This window comes from Gadus morhua, chromosome 23 (assembly GCF_902167405.1).
Source record: "Gadus morhua chromosome 23, gadMor3.0, whole genome shotgun sequence".
Classification (NCBI taxonomy): Eukaryota; Metazoa; Chordata; class Actinopteri; order Gadiformes; family Gadidae; genus Gadus; species Gadus morhua.
Window position 1 is genome coordinate 10,051,647 of NC_044070.1, and position 24,044 is coordinate 10,075,690.

A 24,044-nucleotide genomic window follows, 5' to 3' on the forward strand; every position below is an offset into this window, starting at 1 on the left:
CAGGAATATATGATCTACACGACTTACCAAATCTATAAGTGTACATACTGTATACATACATACACCCCTGGATATGTATATTACATACTAAATATAAAACGTATGTAACGTATCAGTTTCACTCTTGTGGGGAAAGGGTCAACAGGTTCAAAGTGTTTAGCTGTATGGTAGTGAGCTGGGTCATTGCAGGTCGCTGTTCCCATGTGAGAGCCACGCAGGCTGGTGAGGAGAACCCCATTCATATCCACCCTGTTTGGATGGCTCCAGCCTGCGCAAAAAAAACAATGTGGCAATCCCGGATTGCTCACGGTTCGTACGGCGGTACGACGCGTGTCGCACAGCACTCTGAAACGTTGACGCTCCCCATGGACTGCTCGGACTAGCTGTGCGTGGATTGGAAACTGTCCCCCAGCCTCATGACCTCCTACAAATCCTATAGCATTAACCTTTCAGACAGCCCAGCAAGATGGACCCACAACACCAAACATGACAGCAGTGTTTCCCCGAGGCCTGTATGCACGGAGCTGTACCTCCGGGCCATGTTATTGGTCGGTCTGTTATTGGTCCAAACCAACCGGGATCTAGGATCACAAACCAGGCCGAGGCGAACCTTTGAGCCTCAACGCACAGACACACAGAAAACAGGCCCTGTAGTTTCATGTCAATGCAGGGAAATTGCTGAGCTGAGAAGGTCTTCACACCTGGGTAATGGATATAACAAGACCCCTGCAGAGAGAGCGGGTTGAAATATTGAACGCGTGTGCTCATAGGAACGTAGGAGCCACCGTGTTAGGTTTGTAGAACCGTTGAATAACATTAGTAGGCAAGATTGATGTAACTTCGAACTAACGTATATCGATTCAATATTAAATGGTAAGGGAACCCCCTGGTTTAGCAGGAGAACATATCGCCTACGATGCGATGTGAGTGAGCAGTAGTCAGCAGTCGTAAAGTTCCAACCACCTTGGAAAAGCTAATTTAGACAGATTTGGCCATCTTCTTTATTTTACTGAGATATCCCCCGTTTAACAAATAATCAGGGGACATAATCTGCAAGACCTCCCTGAGAATGTGAACCCCTTCGACTGTCAGAGGGGCCCAATTGTATTTCAGTACAGTAAACCAAGGTGTGGTATACAGTGATCTAAAAACCGGCTACGAGGTGTGAATGATGACACAGAATAGGTCTGACACAGTGTGCCTGTGTGTGCGTGCCTTGTGCACCTGAGAGATATATATAGAACTCCCTGTATCTCTGAGACCAATGACAGCTAGCTATCTCGCAAGCTGGTTTAGACACTAGCTACAGATCTGGTTAGGGCACCAAATCAGAGGCTAAAACAGGCAAGCGAGCTAGTGGAAAGTGTAGTTTTGCTAGTGGAAGGGCTAGATGGAAGGATAGTTAAGCAGTTTGTGGGCTGGCTGGCTATTTCTTGGCTAGGGCCTAAAAAAAATTTTTTTTTGCATTTATTTTTTTTAAATGCAAACTATAATTACGTTTTGGTACAGCACCTCTTCATTCTATACAAGGATGAGCGAATTTTCTCGTTTTTAAATGAAAACAACCTACCTATCATTTGCTGCCGCTGGAAAAATAAAAAAAATAAAAACAAATAAATTCCCTACCTACCCATGACCTCAACTGACAACAGGAACACATTATTTATTTATTTTTGGCCTAGGGTGCAAATGGGGGGGCGGGGGGGTCGTTTGGTGAGGATAAGACAAGACGTCACACAGGTTGTAGAAAATATCAACACTCACTAAACATACAGTTAGACATGTGAGATAAGAATTTTGCTTGTGGAACAGACACGCATAAACACGAGTGTACAGTCGACAACAGCGGTAAACAAACAATTCGGAGTCAGTTGCCATCTCGGCGAAATCTGCTATATTTCGAAGACCATAAACTATGAGCTTTAGACAGGGCTGTAAAACCAACCAAAGGATCAGTCATATCTGTTTCCTGAGAGATGTTTAGCGTAACCTTTTAGTGTGTGAGGAAGGATTATGTTTGCTGATGTCACGTTGTGTTAAGCTGTAATAAACAACACTAGTGGAGTAAGGAGCGACCATATACAAATAGCGGGTGTAATGTATTGGTTCAACATGGAAGATTTCTGGAAATGTGACACCAAAGAGCTGTATCAGCGAGTAGATTATTTTAACTACCGTACATAATTATATAACCATATTATAATGGTCATAGTTAAGTGTTTGAAACACAACATTTAAATTACAGGAAAAACCGGTACGTTTTAAAACAACCAGGATACAGCTATTGCAACTATTACCTTAGTTAAAAAGCAGCACCTCCCTCCCCCTGGGGCTTCTGTGTCTAATTCTCCCTACAGTGTAAAGAGCAGAACACCGTCCACTGGTTGGAGGTTACACGACATTTGTACAATGTTTTACATTCCAAAATCTGTGCGTTTCCTACAACCTTTTCACTAAGTGTTCCCTACACCCTATTAACTAGTGTTCCCTACTTCCTGAAGTGTTCCCTACTCCGTACTCACTAGTGTTCACTACTCCCTATTCATCATAATTAATTTAGATTATAAAAAGGGGTATCGCCATACGTTGGTATCTTCATTTCATGAGGAAATAAAATACAATTCAAAGACAGTGAATTATAACGTTGGATTCTTGCCCAGTCCTACTTTAGGCCCACTGGCAAACCACAAGTCAACCATGATTCAGTTTAACCCTGCATCCATTTAATTTCCATGCAACACAAAGTCAATAACCTGACCCATGGTAAACAGCCTGATCTGGTCGTGTGTGGGGGGCCCCTGCTTAGGCTCCACAGAGGCGACACGTGGGCCCTTTCAACGGGGACAACAGGTGGATCAGAGCGGACAAGCTCCCTCTCAACTCCCTCCTCCTCACACTTCTCTTCTCGTCTCTTCTGCCTTCTCTCTCCTCACCAATTCTCTCTCCTCCATCCAATGATCTCTCCTCTTCTCCTCCTTCTTCGAGGGAGTAAAGCGATAGCAGAATAGGACAATGATTGACCAATTCTATCCTCTCTCCTCTCCCTTTTGTTCTCACTCCTCACTCTCCTGCCGTCTCTCTCCTCTCGTCGCTCTCCACTCCAGGGAAACTTGAGTACATGATGTTATTGTGTGTGCAGAGCAGCTGACAAAGCGATCAGCAGGGCTTTCTTGTTGGCCTGCGGTCAGGATACAGAGCGGGCCGACCTCGCACCCCCCGCCACCACCGTATCTTGTCATCACGCCCGTAGGGCCTGACAGGCCCTTTAGCTGCCGTCTGCCTTTCACTTCTATCCATCCAGACTTATATTAAGTCCATTCATCAGCCGTCTAGCAATCATCCATCCACCCATCAACCATCCATCCATCCCCTTACAGCAAGGCTAGGGGATCATGTATCGGTCTCCATTATAAACCTTTATGATCTGATAAAGCGCAGACTGTTGGCACCTGAAACAAGAGAAGAGACTCAAACTAAAGTTAATCAAAACGTGGACAGTGGTTTGTCTGATTTAACCGTTTTTTTGGTGCCCATGTTTTGCGCAGGATGACATATTCTGACAGAGTCACCGGAATTTCCCAGGTTAAAATAGAGAATTTCGTATCCGTGGCTCCGCCATTATACAGAGAGAATCCGGCACAAACGGGCAGCGATCGAAACCAACGATACGAGCAGTTACAGGTTCCAGAGGAAGGACCGCGCCGCACTCCAGCAGCAACTGTGTCTCAACCACCAAGGCGTACGGCTAACCCGACATCGGCCTGCTGAGTCAAGCTGCTGACTGCCTCATGTGCTCATGCTAAAGAGGAGATGGTGAATGTGTCATTGATGTGTCAAACTGAAGTATGTGTTTGACACCACCAGACAGAATGTCCAGCCGAGGCTCGAAACGATCCTCCCAGATATCATCTGGGGGCAGAGGTCGTGAATACATCCGTCTACACAGAGATGGGGAAAACGAATTGTTTCACACAATAAGTAGACAGGCAGCCAGACAGAGATGCAGCCAGAGAGACATGCAGCCAGACAGAGATGGAGCCAAAGACATGCAGCCAGACAGAGATGGAGCCAGAGAGACATGCAGCCAGACAGAGATGGAGCCAGAGACATGCAGCCAGACAGAGATGGAGCCAGAGAGACATGCAGCCAGACAGGGATGGAGCCAGAGAGACATGCAGCCAGACAGAGATGGAGCCAGAGAGACATGCAGCCAGACAGAGATGCAGCCAGACAGACATGCAGCCAGAGAGACATCAGCCAGAGAGACAGGTAGCCAGAGAGACAGGCAGCCAGACAGACATGCAGCTAGAAAGACAATCTGAGCTATATGTCCGTTTGTGCATGCCTATTATGCCCCCTCCCCCTCCCCTCCGTGCAGGCTTCTTTTTAATTTGTGAGGAACAAGGTTGAAGGAGAAGAGAACCAGTGTCCTGACCTCTGACCGGTGTTCTGGGCCTCCGCAAGACACACCCAGGACCAGCACAACCTTTTACTCCAAGACACACCCATGTTGACTTCATCACACACACACACACACACACACACACACACACACACACACACACACACACACACACACACACACACACACACACACACACACACACACACACACACACACACACACACACACACACACACACACACACCTAAAGCTGAGAACCATAGAGAACCAACTGCTTGGTTTGTGTTTCAAGTGGTTTCAGTATTTTCCTTTCGGTGTTGGTGAAGTTAATATGGGAAACCTTGCCATACATGACCTTCATCTAATTGAATAACTAAACTGTTTTCTAGCAGTAAGGGGGGGGGGGGGGGGGGGGGGTAAGTAGGTTGTTCTATGGATCAGTGAAAGTTTGTATTCATTCAGTTTGAAATATAGCCAACGGATTAGAGTTAGTTACATTTAAGTCTTGATTTGTTGTAAAACTGACTTTCATAAAAGGAGCCCTATATTTAGCTTATACAAAACATATAAACATCCAAGGCCAGTCATTTAGTTTCAATAGCAGCTAAATTACCCAGAAACCCTGATGCAATCAATGAGTGGAAAAAACACATGACAGTGTGTGCTTGTGCGCTGGTGGGTGTTTGTGTGTGACGGAGATAACCATTCACATGAGAAGACTCTTATGGGGTGTGTGTGTGTGTGTGTGTGTGTGTGTGTGTGTGTGTGTGTGTGTGTGTGTGTGTGTGTGTGTGTGTGTGTGTGTGTGTGTGTGTGTGTGTGTGTGTGTGTGTTGGTTGGGGGGGGGGGCGGTATCTTACAATTGAACAGACATGTCAGTGGTGCGCGATAACCCAGCTTTCTGTCACGTCCTCATTCTTTCATGTTTTCGCAACTAACTTCCATGACACCGCCATTTGAAATCCCATAATTGGATTTCTACGTGATTGACCGCAACGTGTGTGTCAATGCGAAGCTGACAGCATGTATTTTCAGAACAACCACCCAGACTCGAGCCCGTTAGGGGCGGCGGGGCTGCTCTTTGTGGCGGGGTTGATGTTCTGTTCATCTTCACCCCCTCGCGATACGACGATCATGCCTCCTTCTCCACCAAGCATCACCCACAAACTTATCCCCACTACCAGACACTGTAAAGATCGATGTCTGTACCAGACTGTAACACAGTAGAGACCACACGGTTTCAGACACATCCAGACAGACAGGCGGGCTCATTCAGCGGTGTGTGTGGACGACCGTAACGCAACCACCTTACAGACCCTAGTCTAATGCATCAACCCAACCACCAGACCCCCTAGTGAACCAACCCCCATGCCCCATAGTGAACCAACCCCAAGACAGACCACGACTGAATCGACCAACCACCTAGGGCACCAACCTGCTCTTTCCGCTTCTGCCAGCGACCACACGGACTCTCCTCCAGGATCTCGCTCTCATCCTCGCTCTCCTCCTCCTTCCCCTCCGAGCCTGAGTTCCTCTCCGGGACCGACATCGTCATGATATTCCGTGTGTTGTTCAGCCTTCTCCCTTGGTTCGTCGTACACTAAAAGCGAGAGCAGAGACGTCGCCTCGCCCAACGTGTGTTCACCGCCAGCCGAGTACCCACCGACACGCCAGCCGTTTCCCCGTGGAGTCCTTGGCGCTTAAAACATCGTGCAGCTAAAGGGTCCTACTACAAGAAGGGGCGTCCAGTCCAGCAAGTTAACCCGTGGGGGTGGGGGGGAGCCAAACCCCTCTAGAAATTATCTACTCGACACGAATCATGTTGCTGTGTGGACATGCTACTACCATGGGGGTGGGTTGGGGGGCTCCCGATTCAGGAAAATATTGCAGATATCCTGACGGCTGCCGCGCCAGGAACTTCACGCAGAATAGATTGAGCAATGTGTTGTTCTGGTCCCGTTTCACACAGGAAAACGAACGATATCCCTGACGCTCGGCCTGACCATCACGTTCACATCAAGAGCCTCCTCCTTCTTTTTCTTCTTCTTATTTTTCCTCTTCTTCGTCTTCTTCTTCTCTTGTGTAAAAACAGATTCAATTTTGTCGCGCGCCCTGCCTAGAAAACCGTGGGCTCGTGCCAAGCACGCTGCGAGGGGAGGGGGGGGTATACCGTAAAGTTTGAAAGATGGGCGCAGACTCTTGAGCATACCTTTTTTATCTTTATTTTTGTTGTATCCCATTACTCGATTACCGGGGTAAATTATTTAAGTCAGAGTTGCCAATTTAAATTTAGAAAAAATAGCTTGAAAATCTGTAAACCGAGAAACACAAAAAGGCAATAAACATAAAAATAGACTGCTTTTTCGCTGAGCAATTAAACGAGTAGTGGTACGTGAAAGACGTGCAAGTCTGGAAAGTGTGGAATTTGTTGTTTTTCAGACAAACACGGCGTTGTTCGCAGGAAAACTGTTAAACCGCGTTATGAAAGTGCCGTTTGAGGCAATGGACTTTAGTTCATAATATAGGTGTGTGTGTGTGTGTGTGTGTGTGTGTGTGTGTGTGTGTGTGTGTGTGTGTGTGTGTGTGTGTGTGTGTGTGTGTGTGTGTGTGTGTGTGTGTGTGTGTGTGCGTGCGTGTGTGTGCCTGAGTGTTTGTGGGTATATTCATTGGTCGGAGATTTATTTATTGAATTGAAAAGTTATGATGCCCTCAATCCAAAACAGTGAAACACCCATAAATATTGTTCAGCTGTTAAGTCACCTCAGAGCGGGATTCACTTTCCTGTAGTTCATTATTTCTAGTTATATAAGCTACATTTTGATTGAGAATACTAATCTCACGATTGCCAATGCCACCTTATGGTTAAATTCAATGCAGTTCAATTGTATTTGTATAGCCAGTAATCACAGATACAGTCTCAAAGGGCCTGACAGGCCATATATTTAGAACACCCCCTGAACCTAGCCCCCCAGAGGGCAAGAAAAAACTCCACTCATTAGCAAGGAGGAAAGCTTTAGAATGACCAATGCTAAGGTATAGGACAATATGATCATGTACGTAGCCTACATGTGTGCGTTCTTTCATATATAAACTTCTGTTTGTAGCGAAGCAATTTTTAGGGAATATAAACGTCAGCGAAAGTAGACGTAATGCAGTATTTCTCCAGAGGGTGTCACTGATTCTCTTCTAGAAAGAAAGGTTGTAACGCGTTCTCTGAGCCGATTCTGTTGGTCGTATCATAAATCCATCATGATGGACAGATTAGAGAGAGAGAGAGCGAGAGAGAGAGAGAGAGAGAGAGAGAGAGAGAGAGAGAGAGAGAGAGAGAGAGAGAGAGAGAGAGACGGACGGACGGACGGACGGACGGACGGACGGACGGACAGACAGACAGACAGACAGACAGACAGACAGACAGTACATATACAGATAGGCTTATTTTATAAGACTGTAATATCTACTCTGAAATAAGGTTGAAAGTCATTCAGTAAATGTATTTATTTATTAAGCGAATAGACGATATAAACGTCCTTGTTGAAGAAACAAAGATTGATAACTTCTTTATAATAAAAAAGTTCTGATAAATTACAAATAACAGGCCTGTGTGTGTGAGAGTGCTGTGCATATCTTCGGGGGACAGATTCACTTTCGAAACAGACCTTCAAAATCCAGGGTTGGTGGGGGTCGTTTATCAGTCAGCGGACCCGATCAGATGACAATCAGCAGACGCCTGTGGTGTTATTTTGACATATTTTACTGTTTTATGGTTGATTGTTTGTAATATATATATATAAAAAACACTCTAAATACGTAGGATATTAAACATAGCAATACAATTATGGTCTAATAATGTACTAGTAAGGAGCTTTATAGAGAATTAACTCTTAAATGTCACCGGCTGGCTTGCTGTGTAGTATTTCAGCCAGTAGATATCGCTGCCCTCCCAATAATTTTACCGCTGCTCATTCTCTATGTTATGAAATGATTTCAAGATAAAAAAAAAACATATATTTGAGTAAAAAGAATATTTCTAGCCTGAAAACCAGACTAATCTGCGAACGAATATTGTATTTGTAATTGTATTGCCATAAATTATGCACCTTGCCCCCATTCTGTTCGGACTGACTGTCAGCGTAGTTGGCGCGGGTTGGGCCAATCACACCGTCTATCTAATATGGGGCGGGTTTAATAAGATTACTTCATAGGGTCGTCGTTGAGGATTTATCATAACAACAAAGATGGATCAGCTGACGGTTCGGCCCCAAGAAACGCATGGTCTCCTTTTTGTCAACGCGTGGCATTAAATATATGTTATGAGTGTATTTTTCTCCCCCTTATATGTATTTCAAGCTGTGGAAGATAACTGGGGGGGGGGGGGGGGGGGGGGGGGGGGGTTGGGTTAGGTACCGTAAAATGGGTAGGATCTGCGCAGACTAAAGGACTGATCTAATTGGCAACGTTCGTCTGAGGGGGGATTTAATATCAACCATGTTCTTCATCAACGAAGCCTACGTGGGTGTGTCTGTTCAACTTATTTCTCATTGAAACCCCTGATTCTAGCAAAGCAAATGAAAGAAATGTTTAATTGCAAGTAAAAGTAGACACTAATGCAGTATTTCTCCAGAGAGAGTCGCTGTTTCTCTTCTACACAGAGAGCCCTGAGTCACTAAAGCCGTGATGTGCTGTCTGGGCAGATTATGTTGGTCGAAGCATGACTCAGCCATCACAATGGACAGATTAGAGAGAGAAACAGACAGACGTACATTAAGAGATAGGCCTCATTTTTATTACTGTATTGTCTGACACAAGGAAGTCATTCAGCAAAACAATAAGTTAATAGTTTAAGGCTTCTTTACAGATGAAACCGTTGAACGTTTCAGAGTATATTGTTTATTTAGTTGGTGTTGGATGTAAACAACCTTGTTAAGGATACAAGAACTGACTGTGTGTGTGTGTGTGTGTGTGTGTGTGTGTGTGTGTGTGTGTGTGTGTGTGTGTGTGTGTGTGTGTGTGTGTGTGTGTCATAAAGTAAATAGCTGTTAAGTATAGTAAAAGTAAAGTACTTTTCCCTAGTTTGCTATGTCAAACCTTTACTCTGTCATCCTGATTTCGCTGTGATGTCACGCAATGTCACACTGTTGCAGCCATGATGTCAACACAGATTTCCCTGTGATGTCACTCTGATGTCAACAACGATGGAAACACTGATGTCATACCGGTGTCACTGTGATGTCAAACGGAATTCAGTCCTATGTCAACTCTATTGTCACTCTGAGGTCACTCTGAGGTCAACACTGATGGGACCCTGATTCCGGTGTCACCGTGATGTCACTGTGATGTCACTCCGGCTCCGCCCTCAGGCCTGGTTCTGTGGACCACCTTGGGGAAGGCCTTGTTGAGCACGCTTTGTAATAGGCTGTGACTGGAGCAGCCCAGTCAATGCTACTCTGTCAACTCTCACTCTTGCTACTATCCTTTCGGGAACAAGAACACAAGTCTGCAAAGGTAAAGTAGGTCACTATTTCTAAACACACACACACACACACACACACACACACACACACACACACACACACACACACACACACACACACACACACACACACACACACACACACACACACACAACAGAGATTGGCCATGGAATGCGGGGACTTTGTACGAGAGTTTTCTGTATAATCTGATTAGAGTGACAATAATCGAATTGGGTCTATTGAGTGATTGCTGCGGGCTGTCTGAATAATAACCATCACAATGTCAGGCATAGCGAGGACCTCTTTGTGATTACATTCTTTGTAATTATAAATTATTTGTAACATGGGGGGGGGGGGTTATTACAGCCAGTATGTGTCGCTGTGGTTCCAGCGTTTAACCGCTGATTGTGAACTAGTCGGGTTCAGTCTGTTATGAAAAGAGCTCAACAGGACAAATAAATATCAGAGTAAAGAGAATTTAGACTTTAATTAAAAAAACATTACATTACAAAGTTGATTAGCCTGTATTAAGTTAGGCTACTAATCGAACAAAACCTGACAAAATTAACATTTGAAAATATAATAAAGAAAATAGTGATTTATTAAAGAAATAATGAAAATATTCTACATGGTAGGATAACTATTGAGCTGAGGTCTGAAAGCCAACACAGGATCAGTTTTGGGTGGACGCCAGTAGGGTTGGCGCTCCGTTCGTGTATCTCATCCTTCTGCAGCGGTCCAGTCGAGATTGCCTCATCATCTGGTGGAGACCATCCATCCAAATCAGTGACAATTAGATATTTTAAGAGTTTTAAGTTATTAGCTCTCAACATGAAGGTATCTTAATATAATATCTCATGGCAGACCTACCTGGGTGAGTTTGGGTTTTTGGATGCAGTGGACATACGGCTTTGGCTCGGCCTCTATTTCATCTCTAAACATTTTGTAGCAAACTTTGCAGTCCATCAGAGGCTGTAGAAGTACACAAAGCAACGGCAAACCATGTCATGTTTTAGATAAGCCGATTGTTCAAAATAGGCAAGACAATGAACTTTCATCATGAGGATAACCCCACCCTATCGTTCCTGAAGGGGCAGGTCTCCACGGTGGCAGGAGTTGTTCCTTTAGCACAAGTGGTGGGCTTCAGGAGGAAGTGGTGCGAGATGTGCCTCGCCCCAAACCCAGCCTGGAACGAAACAGAACGGTTCATATTTAGAGAGGCCGCTTGCTAAACCATTTGCTGTCAAAATAAACCATACTCACATGCCATTAGCTTAAAATTGATTAATGTTATTCAATTATATGTGAATTAAATATTTATCCTTGATTAAATAATCGAAAGGACACAGAGCAGGCAATAATCATGTATTAAATAACTGGTCCTATATTCACCTTTTAATTTTTTTTACCATTGTAGGCTATTTACAACAACGTTTACTTAATGACGATAATTACCAACTAGATTTTATACATCTCCTTCAGAGATCTGTAAAACAAATGTTTTCAGAATAATATCTGGATTACCTCGATGTCAGACTTCTCCACGCTCCGAAAGAAGAGGAAATGCGCATGAACTCCGACATGAGCATGCAGTTGTTGGACGACGAGGTCCACACCGGCCCGGCTGCTCTGGTCCAGCTGGCTGTATCCGTCGATGGCCTGCGCAGGACACAGCAGCACCCCGATCGCCAACACCACCCACAGCAAGACACACATGTTCTGTTCTGTCTGTTCAAAGTTCCTCGACTGAGGAGTTTCTCCACAGGCAGCTCGGGATAAACATCAAACAGCAGGTCCCAGCAGATCCCAAACAGAAACCTCCCTCCCCTCTGCTCCCTGCTCACTCCTCCTCCACCACAACAAACCCTGAAAGCCCCAACACACCCCTTTTAGTTCCAGGCACCGCTTAGTCTGACACTGGATAGACACATTTCCGAGAAACAAGGCCTTATCAAAACATATCCACAAGGCAAGATGTTATAGTCACAGCCGTGTCCTGACACATTTCACTGTTTAATGGCTATTCGTTTTGCTTCTTTGTTTGTTACACAGGATGTAAAAACCTAAAACAAAGACACGTTTCTGAGAAATGATCGGCCTATAGAGAACCCAAATCAGTAGGCCCATCAATATTATGAATATATTTAGGTGTTTTACGAGGCCTTTGTTCCTATCCTATGAGGTTAAGCACATCACCTGTCCTCATTCAACTTCACTGGCTCCCAGTACACTACCGTATCCAATACAAAACCCTACTCCTCACCTACAAAGCTCTCCACAACCTAGCCCCCAGTTATCTCTGTGACCTCCTCAAAGAATACACTCCCTCCCGCTCCCTCCGCTCAACCTCTGCTGGACTACTATGTATCCCCACATCACGACTCACTACAATGGGTGCCCGGTCATTCAGCTGTTCAGCACCCAGGCTCTGGAACTCCCTCCCCCCACACATAAAACAATCAGACACCATTACAACCTTCAAGTCACGACTCAAAACTCACCTGTTCAAACTCGCACACAACGTCTAACTGATCACTGTTTTGATTGTTTTTTTGTTTTGTTTTGTCTTGTTTTTGTTTTATTTATTTCTTATTGCTTATGTTTATTTATTTTTACACAATGTCTTGTTTTTTTAAATAATGTATGATGACTATATGCTCTGTAAGGTGACCTTGGGTGTCTTGAAAGGCGCCTCTAAATTAAATGTATTATTATTATTATTAAACATCTGTCACCATCAGAAAGAGATCAAAGGCTCTGTAAGGCGTAGCAACATTCCTTAGTTAAAATCTGTTAAACAGCTGTGTATTCTGACAGCCAGCACTGTCAGAAGTATTCTGACATATGGGTCTAGAGTAGACTACAGTGTTTGATCAGTAACCTAGGGCTCCTAGTCCCTCTGCTCTACAGCAAACTAAACCGAAGATGGATTATGTTCTGATTTCACGCTTGCTGTGTTCTACCTCAGCCAGTAGGTTTTGCTGTTCCTCCGAGTGTTTCACCACTGACTCATGAACTCTTAGGGTTCAGCCCATGCTTTGAAAGGAGTTCAACAGATGATTTAGAGTATGGAGAAGGGTATTTCTAGGCTGTGAACCAGACAACAGGGAAGCTTATGTTTAATTTAATCTGGCATATGTATCTGGCCCCTCTCCAGTTAGGACAGATGTCCAGCAGATTTGTATCTTATAATGGGCCCATTTTATAAGATGACTATTTAGAGGAGCGCCGAATTGGAGAGCCATTGAGGCATTTTCAGGATAAAAACAAGCAGCCAAACCTCTTGGAGCACACGCTTAGTAGCTAGAGTGTACGGCATGCAGCCAATAGAGTGTCAGTTCAGGAAGATATCAAAAATGGTAGTCGTTCCGCTCACGTAACTTAGTGTCTGGTAGTGGTTCAACCGCCATCTCCTAATGTACAACATCCAGAACAGTCAAAATACTGACATTTTAAGTGTTTTAAGTATTGAGCCACCAACATGATGGTCTCAGCTTGGGCTGAGTCTCCATTTCACCGCTGAACACTTTGTACACTGCACAGTCTATCAGAAACAGAAGAAGTACACAAAGCAACATAAAACACGTTTGACAAGGTGATATGTTATATAATGCACTTTCAGAATTTAGCTGGTCTTACTTTCTTTCTTTCCTGAAGGGGCATGTCTGTGTGTGGGCAGGGCCCATGCCTTTAGTATACCTGCAGGAAGTCAGGCCTCGCCCCACACTGAGGAGTTGCTCCCCAGGAAGCCCGGGAAAAACAATACTACAGGTCTCAACGGATCCCAAACAAGATCCTCCCTTCCTCCCAGAACCTCCAACATAATAGACCCTGGCACAGCAGTCTTAAACTGAGAGACAAGTTTCTGAGGAGTTACCAATGCAAGACCTAGTTGATGCATTAAAACGCGTCTTGATATAATTTGTAGCAAGAAATAAGCATTTTAGTTTCACGATTGTTCTTCAGTGAATGCATGGGATATTTTCTATGTTAGCTAATGCAACCACCAGCCATGGGGATTCGGCAAAGAAGATAGAAGACCAAAACCCTACTGCTACCCCATAAACCACACAGCTTGCCTGTTGTTTGAATCAAAGTCTTTGAGTTGTGCAGTCGTCTGGGCTGTTCGGTTTTATTTTGTTAAACTGATTTTTTCTGATATTTTATAAATACATTTAATGCAACATCATGAACAATTTTTCCTGAAAGGTTTTTGAGGTGTGAATGCAAACAATAGTAAAAGGGAGACTTAAAAAGTATGATTCAAATGACCAACAAAGGGGTCAGACATACAGGGTGCGAAGCTAAACTACATTCATGGGAACACAGCCTTTGATAGGAAAAGGGGCATTAAGAAATCCTTAAATAATCCATATGGAGGCTCTAGCCCTGAAGGAATAGACATATTCAGTAGGTGAAAAGTTTGTGGAACCCGTATTAAACTATTCCTTTAACAATGATCCATGATCCAATATTTTAAAGTGAACTGCAAAATTAAGCAGGAAAGGATTGCATTCTACCCGATAAATTACTTTAATAACTTATCTATGATCAAAATTGTATTTGATAATATTCTGTCCCAACTAATGGCTGCAGCCCTGATAAAACTAGCAAGGACAAGTTTCTCAGAAACGATCAGAGGAGGAGTTTTATTAGTCCTTTATTCCATTCCTATAAGCCTTACCAGAAACATCTTACGTCACCGAAGAAAGAGATTACGATCAAAGATACATTTACAAATATAAATTTGCTGTAAGTATTGAGTCTTGTGTCCGAAATGTCCAAAAAGCATTTTTACAGAGTCAATACTTTACAGAATACACTACAATATTTGATAAATGTTCCGCAGAATATAAAAGAGCACAGTGCAAAAGAATATGTGCTATGGGAAGGAATTCCAAAAAGGTCACTATAGTGTGAAGACTTGAAACTCTCCCAACATGTCATGCCCCTATGGAGGCCAGTAGAGTGGGAGCTCCACTGCTGTAGCCCATCTCGTTACAGTGGTTTATCCTGGCTGTCTTCATGACCTGGCAGCAAACAAACAACAACAACAACAACAACAACAACACATGCTTTCATTAACCCCAACAACAGGTCATTCAATATGACGAGGTTTGAATATGATTCCAGTGCATAAAGTAAATACTGTGTACTGACCTCGGTCAGAGCCGGTCTGTGGATGCAGTGGATGTAGGGCTTGGGTGTGGCCTCCACGACCCCGTTGTAGGTTTTGTAGCACACGGCACAATCGATTAACGGCTAAATGGATACAACAACACCAAATGAGTCACAACACGCAGGTTCATTCGTATGAGATTACATCTGCACTACATTATTTACGGGGAAAGCTAATGTGTGAAAGAGAACGTGATGTCCTCCTTACTTACCCTGTCGTTTCTGAACGGACAGTTGCTTGTGTCCACGGTTCCTTTGGAGCACTTTGTCGCCTTCAGGACGAAGTTGTGGTAGATGTAGGCCACGTCAAACCCGGGCTACAGACGTAGAGAAGCAGGTATTAGTCCATATAAAGTCAATATGATAATAACCATAATATAGCCTAACGTTACACATCAAACAGCCAACACAACCACACGGTTGGACCGTATAACGGTAACATTTGTGGTGGGTCATTGACCCGTTAGTGGACTGCGTTACTCGGACGTCTCCTACCTGGATGTCGGACTTCGACAGGCTCTTGAAGAAGAGAAAATGATGGTTGATTCCGACGTGAGAGTTAAGCTGCTCCAGCGTCAGGTCCACTCCCTTCTTGTATGTTTCATGGAGCAGGTCGTACGCCTCGTCAGCCCCGGCGGACACGAGGAGAGTCCCCGCAGCTAGAAGCCATAACAACGCAGCCGCCATCTCGCTCTCTCTCCCCACCTCTGACTAGAGTCTAGACTAGAGCGACGGAAGGATTACGCTACCAGGATAACAACCTCCACCCCCTTACCCCAACACAACCATCCCCACCACACCCCCTTAACCCCACCACCCCGGCTCCGTATCAACACACACAGCCACACCACACCACCACCCCCTTACCCCCAACAGACCCATTTCCACCACTCCCAACCCAAACACACACCCATGTTTGGGTGTGTGTTTGGGTTGTTTCCAAACATGCGAACAACACTTAGGGTGAATCCTGCTTCTTTGCTCCAAGCAAAATCTCAGCCCTACCCCTCGCTGTTGCGCGTTCACGTGCAGTGGAGCCGTTCCCCGAAAGCCATTTAAGGTAGGGTAAGGGGTAAGGGGAAGGGCTAACATCCCCTCAAAATTTAGTTTTTCGATGGGCACCCTTGCAACGCTGCAGTTTTCACTTGCTCCCGCAATGCCTTGTGAGAAAATGGAAAATAATTAAAAAATCCTAAGCAAGATGGCAGGCGAAAAGATGCAACAGGATCGAAAACCACAAATGTAAGTGTTTACTATAATAATGCATACACCGGGGGCTCCGCGGGCAGGCCGGCCGCGGGCTACTGTCCTTGGCCAACTGCAGGGCCGAAAGAAAGTTGATGTCTGTTTAGCTTCCAACGAAAAAAGTTTATTTTATTTTATAAATACATTTAGTTTAAAGGAGACGTATTATGGTGTTTTCCCAACAAGTAAACATAGTATTTGAGTTCCAGAAAACATGTCTTTTAAGTGCTTTGCTGGAAATAGCTTTTAGGAAAAAAAAATGTGCCTACCGCTATTCCCCTCTGTTTCAGGCCCTTCAGAATGCGCTGTTTCTGGTGTCTGTAGCTTTAATGCAAATGAGCTGCTGCCCATTGACCAATGAGCAGACAGACTGAACCACAGCATGGAGGAGAAGGGATTGTTGCCGTTTGCGACGCCTGGAGCTCTTTATCTATATAATATAATAATAATATGTGTGGGTATTTATATAATATTCTGTATAATATCACGGCCAAAAGCTATGTGTGCCTCGGATGATATTATGAATCCTAAAGACTGTGTCTGACGTCTCTGGTACTTCCACAACAAGTAAAGACTCGTAGAGGGGGATATCTCGGCCATGGTTAAGAAGAATTGGGGGGAAAAGAACTTTGGCCTTGACTCTGAAGTCCATGAACCGTGACATGGAGGCGAAAGGGATTGTACTCCCGGAGCTGAGCTGGCGGAATGCCGCCGAGCTCCCCGCGTAGGAGCTGCCGGACTGCCGCCGTCGAAGCCGTCCGGCCGCCGGTAGTCAAGCAGCTCCGGCGATGTACTCCGGGAGCTGAACTGACGCTGAAGCTTTCCGGCTTCTCCAGCGGGTGTCCTCCTCCGGGAGCTGAAAAGTCTGGCGGGGGTAGCTCGGCGGCAGTCCGGCAGCTCAGCTCCGGGAATACAATCCCTTTCTCCTCAATGTCTCCTCCTCCGACGGGGGGAGCTTGTGTCAGTCCGGCAGAGAAAGGGATTGTACTCCCGGAGCTGAGCTGCTGCCGCCAGATTCCCCCGCCGGAGCTGCTCATCCGCTGGTCCACAAAATCTTAGCTATCCTCTGATTGGAGGGGAGTGGGGAAGTGGGAGGTAATATTCAACTGTGCCCCCTTCCTATGTAGGAGGGGGCGCCGAAACGGACTCGCTCGTTTGGTAACTGTAGGCGGGGTACTTTCAGAAATGCATAACTCACTCAAAAAATCATTTATACTTTTTTCAAAGTTTGTATGCGTGTGGGAGCACCAGAGACCCCAAAACAATACCCCAAATCCCAGGAAAAGTGTTGTTTTCATAATTGGTCCCCTTTAACATAATCATGAACTATTTAGCTTTGAAAGGTTTTTGAAGTGTGAACAATAGTAAAAGGGAGACTTAAAAAGTTATTCAAAGAGACTATTGCCAACAAAGGGGTCAGACATACAGGGAGCAAAGCAAAACCACTATTCTTGGGAACACAGAATGATTTGGGATTGAGATAGACTTCAGATCCCTTTGATAGGAAAAAGGGCATTAAGGCCTGCTTAAATTATCCATATGGAGGCTCTAGCCACGACTAATGGCTGCAGCACTGATAAAACTAGCAAGGACAAGTTTTTCAGAAACGATCAGAGGAGTTTTATAAGTCCTTTATTCCATTCCTATAAGGCTTACCAGAAACATCTTACATCTTCAAAGAAAAAGATTATGGTCAAAGATACATTTACAAATATAAATTTGCTGTAACTAAGTATTGAGTCTTGTATCCGAAATGTCCAAACAGCATTTTTAAAGAGTCAATACTTTACCGAATACACTACAATATTTGATAAATGTTCAGCAGAATATAAAAGAGCACAGTGCAAAGGAATATGGCCTATGGGAAGCAATTCCAAAAAGGTCACTATAGTGTTTAAAACAAGACATAAAGATTTGAAACTCTCCCAAAATGTCATGCCCCTATGGAGGTCAGTGGCAATTTGGTAGATTGGGAGCTCCACTGCTGTAGCGCATCTTGTTACAGTGGTTTATCCGGGCTGTCTTAATGACCTGGCAGCAAACAAACAACAACAACAACAACAACAACACATGCTTTCATTAACCCCAACAACAGGTCATTCAATATGACGAGGTTTGAATATGATTCCAGTGCATAAAGTAAATACTGTGTACTGACCTCGGTCAGAGCCGGTCTCTGGATGCAGTGGATGTAGGGCTTGGGTGTGGCCTCCACGACCCCGTTGTAGGTTTTGTAGCACACGGCACAATCGATTAACGGCTAAATGGATACAGCAACACCAAACGAGTCACAACACGCAGGTTCATTAGTATGAGATTACATCTGCACTACAATATTTACAGAGAAACCTAATGTGTGAAAGAGAACGTGATGTCCTCCCTACTTACCCTGTCGTTTCTGAACGGACAGTTGCTTGTGTCCACGGTTCCTTTGGAGCACTTTGTCGCCTTCAGGACGAAGTTGTGGTAGATGTAGGCCACGTCAAACCCGGGCTACAGACGTAGAGAAGCCATTAGTCCACATAAAGTCAATATGAAAATAACCATGATATAGCCTAACGTTACACATCAAACCGCCAGCATAACCACACGGTTGGACCGTATAACGGTAACATTTGTGGTGGGTCATTGACCCGTTAGTGGACTGCGTTACTCGGACGTCTCCTACCTGGATGTCGGACTTCGACAGGCTCTTGAAGAAGAGAAAATGATGGTTGATTCCGACGTGAGAGTTAAGCTGCTCCAGCGTCAGGTCCACTCCCTTCTTGTATGTTTCATGGAGCAGGTCGTACGCCTCGTTAGCCCCGGCGGACACGAGGAGAGTCCCCGCAGCTAGAAGCCATAACAACGCAGCCGCCATCTCACTCTCTCTCCCCGACTCTGACTAGACTTGAGCGACTGGAGGATTACGCTGCCAGGATAACAACCTCCACCCCCTTACCCCGACACAAACCTCCCCACACAACACACCCATCTCCACACCACCCCCTTACTCCCAACACAACCAGCCCCACCACAACCCCTTAGCCCCACCACCCCGGCTCCGTATCAACACACACAGCCACACCACACCCAACAGACCCATTTCCACCACTCCCAACCCAAACACACCCAGCCCACATGGGAACAACACGACTAAAAGGACAGCAGAGCGATGTAATGCAGGAATTCCCCCTCCAGAGGATTTATTAAGTGTTATCTTATTTTATATATTTTAACCTCCTAGACAAGTGGTTCCCAAACTTTGATACCACTAAATTGTCAACAGTAGACAATAATCATGGAATGCAACCGTTCTCGGAATTATGGTCATACTTTATTTACTGAACTATATTTATAATATTTATTTTTTCTTATTTTAAATCTTTATTTCAAGAATAAAATACAATGCAACATTGACGTCGGCACCCTAAGCTGACTTAAATGAACCTATTTGAAGAGTGGTTGTTGGTCGATCAGAGGTCGGTTCAGTTAGGTACACAGCAGCGACGTTTGTCTAGCCCTAGTGGTGTGTTTATATAATGACTGCAGTACCTCCCCGAGCCTCTGAGGAATTATGTTGAATGAGCCTCCAGTGTCCTCACGATAGTGACGGTTTCGATTGATTGTTAAACCCAGCTAACTCTCAGCTGACAGTAACTGTCCATCAAAAAGGAAAAGAAGAATACATTTTTTTTTTTAATAATTTCAACAAATACAGAAGGTCACTATTTAGAAGATTAGGAAAGTCGGTCTAGTGTTTGTCAAAAATATGTGTCCCCTATATCGGCAAGGCCGCCAGGAGCTCCGCTGCTGTAGCCCATCTCGTTACAGTAGTTCACTCTCTTCCTCTTCATGGCCTGACAGCAAACACACAAAACATTCATGTTACACCCATGGGACTCGACACTATATACTGTAAGATCCAGTGGTTTGAATTTGATCCTAGACTGGATGGAGAAAGCTGAATATGTGAACAGACCTCAGTCAGAGCTGGTTTGCGGATACAGTTGATGTAGGGCTTGGGACTGGCCTGGATCTTACCGGCGATGGTTTTGTAACAAATGGCACAGTCGATTTCGGGCTGCATGAATACACAAGAACCATAGACCAGTCACAACAGGCAGCTCAATTAAAAGATTGAACCTCTAATACTTTCTCTACAGAGAAGGAGAAGGTGCGTCTATTCTACATACCTTGATGTTCCTGAAGGGACAGTTGCTGGTGTCCACGGTTCCTTTGGGACACTGTGTTGCTTTCATGTAGAAGTTGTGATAGATGTAGGTCACATCATTCCCTGGCTACTGATATGGAAGCAGAGGGTATTAACAACCTGCCCCCCCGCTCGGAAGACTTGTCAAGGGCGCAAGGTGATGTCGAGTCGCCTAGGGCGCCGAAACGGCCAGCGTCGGCTCTGATCCGGCCGATATATATTTTTAAAGAAATGTGGAATAATAGGATTGTTTTTAGTAGTTTGTGTCCTCTTTTTTATTAATATCCATACATCAGCTTTGTAGAGGGAGGCGATTTGACTGCAGTATGCGTCTACAAAGACTAGTCCCCATACGTTAGACACGCCCTCGGTCATCCGTCGACGGACGCATGAGGTGTGAACAAGGCTCCTACCTGGATGTCAGACTGTCCCAGGCCCTTGAAGTAGAGAAGGAGACGCTTTACTCCGGCACGAGAGTTGCGCATCTCCAACGCCATGTCCACCCCCAACTTGAATTTGCTAGGCAGCCGGTCGTAAGCCTCCTGAGCCCCGGCAGACCCAAGCAGAGTTCCCACACAGACAAGCAATAGGAACACACTCGCCATCTCTCCCTCCAGACTAGCGCCCAACCATACAAATCAACAATCCCCTATTAAACCCGACCACACCCACACCGAAAAAAAGGAAACAACTTTCATAGCTGAACCATTTCAGTGATTACACAACATGCTACAACTTGAAGAAAAATGAAACCACGGCATGAAACGGACAGAATAAATAAAAAATTATCTTTATTTGCCATCAATATTTGAACCAATTATGTACAAGGTAAATTCTGTCTTTGTATTGCGTTTTTTTTTAAATGGAACAATATAGCATTTACTTCTGACAAACTGGTCACATTCAGATTAACACAATCCACAGGCCAGATCCACACACACGCACACACACACACACACACACACACACACACACACACACACACACACACACACACACACACACACACACACACACACACACACACACACACACACACACACACACACACACACCTTCATTAAACCTTTTTCTTTACATATTCAATCTAGCTTCACTCCTGTAACAATGCATTTGGATAAACACACATAGTAAAAATAACAATTTGTGCTGATCACTCTTCAAACATTTTGAAATCAAAAGATACATACTGTACGGACACTGTACGGTTGAAGGGCATTCAAAACGTTTAATTTAGATACATTTCAGTATGTGACGTATACCAACAGGTTTCTCTTGTGATGGTATGGGAGATGTACAGAAACATAGGACCAAAGAAAAGAAATAAATCTCAAGTAAACTCTGAGACAAAACATAAGTTCTTATCGGCAATCCTAGCATGAATTAAAAATAATGTTTGACAAGCCTTTGTTTTCAGCAAAGAGATTGGTGCCAAAATTCAAGATTGTCTAGAATCAAGTAGAATTTTGTTAAATAAGTATGATTCTTGAATGAAAGGTTTCTTCTATAAGCATTGCAAATAGTTAGTTTCGTTACCAGAGACAAATGTAAAATGAAGTTACAAACACATTGTGGAATGTTGAAAACCAATAGGTCAATAAAAAGGGTTGTGAAATGTCTTGCACAACTTTTTCAAGCTCAGTGCGTGCCAGGACTTGAGATGAATGAACTGATGATCGTTCAGACTAAAAACTAGTACGTCACTACGTTTGGCAATCAAAACAACACAATTATATTTAGTTAGCAGTTAGCACCCACTAACAAAATAACCTTTCAACTTTATTTCACTAAGTGAATAAGTCAGAACACAATTGGGCAAAACAAAAAATACCAAGCCACATCACAACAATTTTATTTAGCTACGGTAGATAACCTGTTTTGACGAGTGACTTATATGATCTAGTAACTAGTGTGTACCCTGATGCTTTTATTTATAAGGTTTTGGTACAACAGCAGTACTTATGTCTCAGCAACTTTTATGTCTCCCCCTGTTGGTGAGACGATGTACTGCAGCACCTTCCCCCAGTCACAAACGCAAAGCAACATAGCTAGCTATTCTCTGGCTAAAACTAACGACATTCAGCCAGTTAGTATGCATATAAATACGATTTTGTAAAATACAGAAACATTACATTAAACATCAGTCACAGGGATATATATTTAGGGAGCTACAACAAAGCTAATTAAGGCAACGCTGATTTATTGAGCGGGTATATTAGAGGTCCAGCGGGACGACAGAAATATTACAAATATCTACGTTAAAACACACAGCATTTAGTTCCTCATCCAGATTCTTTGTCTTTAAAAAGTGCTGGAAGCTTGAGTGGCTGCGGTCTAAGAGAAGGCAGATAAAGGCAGGAAACAGCCCATATTTCTATTCCTAAGGCGCTTGGTGAGTTAAAATAAATTAAGATGGTAAAAGAGGAATGTGTGACCACTCTAATCCCAGGTTATAATCCTAGTCTGGGTCCAGCATCATAACAATATCATTGCCAGATTTTTAACCTCTCTTCCCCTGGAATATTAACACAGGTCAAAAATGATCTCTGGTGATTAAAAGGCTACTCTAATTTAAACTAAGCCACTATCTTTTAGTCGTTTGTGTTTTTGTGCGCACAAGTGTTCCACTATATTAGTACAAGCGGCGCACGGCCAGACTCCTCCTCGATGCCAGCAGCTAACAAGAGAGAAAGGCGTCAGTGTGTGCGAGGTTCGATTGGTTGGGTCTTGAATGGGCTGGTACTTAACTGAACCCATTGTCATGACCCAAGACCCACGTCGTCAGCGGAGCTTCGTCCAATCAGCTTCTGGTCTCGGAATGCTGGACTCAAGGTTTGGGTTTACTCTTTTAATCACAGTGTATTCTAGGAAAGTGAGTCGGACTCCGGACTCACACAGAATTGGTGGTGTAAGCGTGATCAGTCACCCCCTGGGTCAAGGATGTGGTTGCTGGGCAACGTTAAACTGGCATATGCATGGTGTCATACTCGTCGTGTCCCTCCCGCTCGTCAAACTTTGGCTCTGCGTCGTCGGCGTCCAGCTGGAGGGAGAGAGGGAGAGATGAACAGAGGGAGAGATGCAGAGAACCAACCACAGTGAGAGATCAACAGATTATGGTCTGGTAGTGGCGCATGGAGGGGTATATCACGGGATGAACTTACACAGATCATCTCTCTGGAGGTGAAGATGCGGGGCAGCAGGAACATCTTGACGGGGACGGTGAGGATGAGGACAAAGGGGAAGGCCAGCGACGCCTCGGTCGACATGACGACCCACAGCGCTGCCAGACACACCAGCTGGATGCAGGTGAACAGGTGCATCCGCAGTGTCCGCACCTGCACAGGACAAACACTGTGACACGCTGCCTAGACCCAATCCATGTAGCATCCCTGTCCATTTAGACCTCTCTTTGAGGACCCTAAACGTAACCAACCAATCAGACCAGAGCAAGGGTAACTATGGTGATTTGTGACATAGGTGTGGACGGTGTGGTACTATATGCTGTAATGCTGAGGGGTGGTTGTAGTAAGCTTGTGGCCGAGTTGTGTTCTGG

The 24,044-nt window shown here is 44.5% G+C and overlaps 4 protein-coding genes across 8 annotated transcripts in view; all 4 read right to left on the reverse strand.

The window, feature by feature from the left end:
* Positions 1-6,558, reverse strand: part of nrbp2b (nuclear receptor binding protein 2b) — a 30,578-nt gene extending 24,020 nt beyond the window's left edge. The window contains exon 1 of the mRNA XM_030348832.1: positions 5,841-6,558. Within this exon, the coding sequence (XP_030204692.1) occupies positions 5,841-5,960 (120 nt within the window). The 5' untranslated portion in view covers positions 5,961-6,558. The remainder of the gene's footprint in view (positions 1-5,840) is intronic.
* Positions 6,559-10,336: 3,778 nt separating this feature from the next.
* On the reverse strand, positions 10,337-11,695 carry LOC115537169 (uncharacterized). The gene is made up of 4 exons (XM_030348879.1): positions 11,401-11,695; positions 10,952-11,062; positions 10,747-10,848; positions 10,337-10,636 (listed from the first exon to the last, which is right to left on the reverse strand). The coding sequence occupies exons 1-4, from the start codon at positions 11,590-11,592 to the stop codon at positions 10,550-10,552; spliced, it is 492 nt and encodes a 163-aa protein (XP_030204739.1). The 5' UTR covers positions 11,593-11,695; the 3' UTR covers positions 10,337-10,549.
* A 2,824-nt stretch (positions 11,696-14,519) lies between these two features.
* LOC115537170 (uncharacterized) lies at positions 14,520-15,859 on the reverse strand. The gene is made up of 4 exons (XM_030348881.1): positions 15,550-15,859; positions 15,267-15,371; positions 15,037-15,138; positions 14,520-14,906 (listed from the first exon to the last, which is right to left on the reverse strand). Exons 1-4 carry the CDS (start codon positions 15,739-15,741, stop codon positions 14,820-14,822), a joined length of 486 nt encoding a protein of 161 aa, XP_030204741.1. The 5' UTR covers positions 15,742-15,859; the 3' UTR covers positions 14,520-14,819.
* Positions 15,860-21,262: 5,403 nt separating this feature from the next.
* slc4a2b (solute carrier family 4 member 2b) overlaps positions 21,263-24,044 on the reverse strand; it is a 48,825-nt gene continuing 46,043 nt past the window's right edge. For all 5 annotated transcript variants that reach the window (XM_030348760.1, XM_030348759.1, XM_030348761.1 and 2 more), the window contains 2 exons: positions 23,653-23,826; positions 21,263-23,531 (listed from right to left, as the gene is read on the reverse strand). In XM_030348760.1, the coding sequence (XP_030204620.1) occupies positions 23,451-23,531; positions 23,653-23,826 (255 nt within the window). In that variant the 3' untranslated portion in view covers positions 21,263-23,450. The remainder of the gene's footprint in view (positions 23,532-23,652; positions 23,827-24,044) is intronic.

Bases quoted from the DNA above. Each gene is read 5' to 3' on its own strand.
- LOC115537170 (XM_030348881.1), bottom strand. From the start codon at position 15,741: ATGGCGGCTGCGTTGTTATGGCTTCTAGCTGCGGGGACTCTCCTCGTG. The intron at 15,372-15,549 runs GTAGGAGACGTC...CTACGTCTGTAG, and splicing joins TGTCGAAGTCCGACATCCAG to CCCGGGTTTGACGTGGCCTA. The intron at 15,139-15,266 runs GTAAGTAAGGAG...GTATCCATTTAG, and splicing joins GTCCGTTCAGAAACGACAGG to CCGTTAATCGATTGTGCCGT.
- LOC115537169 (XM_030348879.1), bottom strand. From the start codon at position 11,592: ATGTGTGTCTTGCTGTGGGTGGTGTTGGCGATCGGGGTGCTGCTGTGT. The intron at 11,063-11,400 runs GTAATCCAGATA...GTTTCGTTCCAG, and splicing joins TGGAGAAGTCTGACATCGAG to GCTGGGTTTGGGGCGAGGCA. The intron at 10,637-10,746 runs GTAGGTCTGCCA...GGTCTCCACCAG, and splicing joins AAAAACCCAAACTCACCCAG to ATGATGAGGCAATCTCGACT.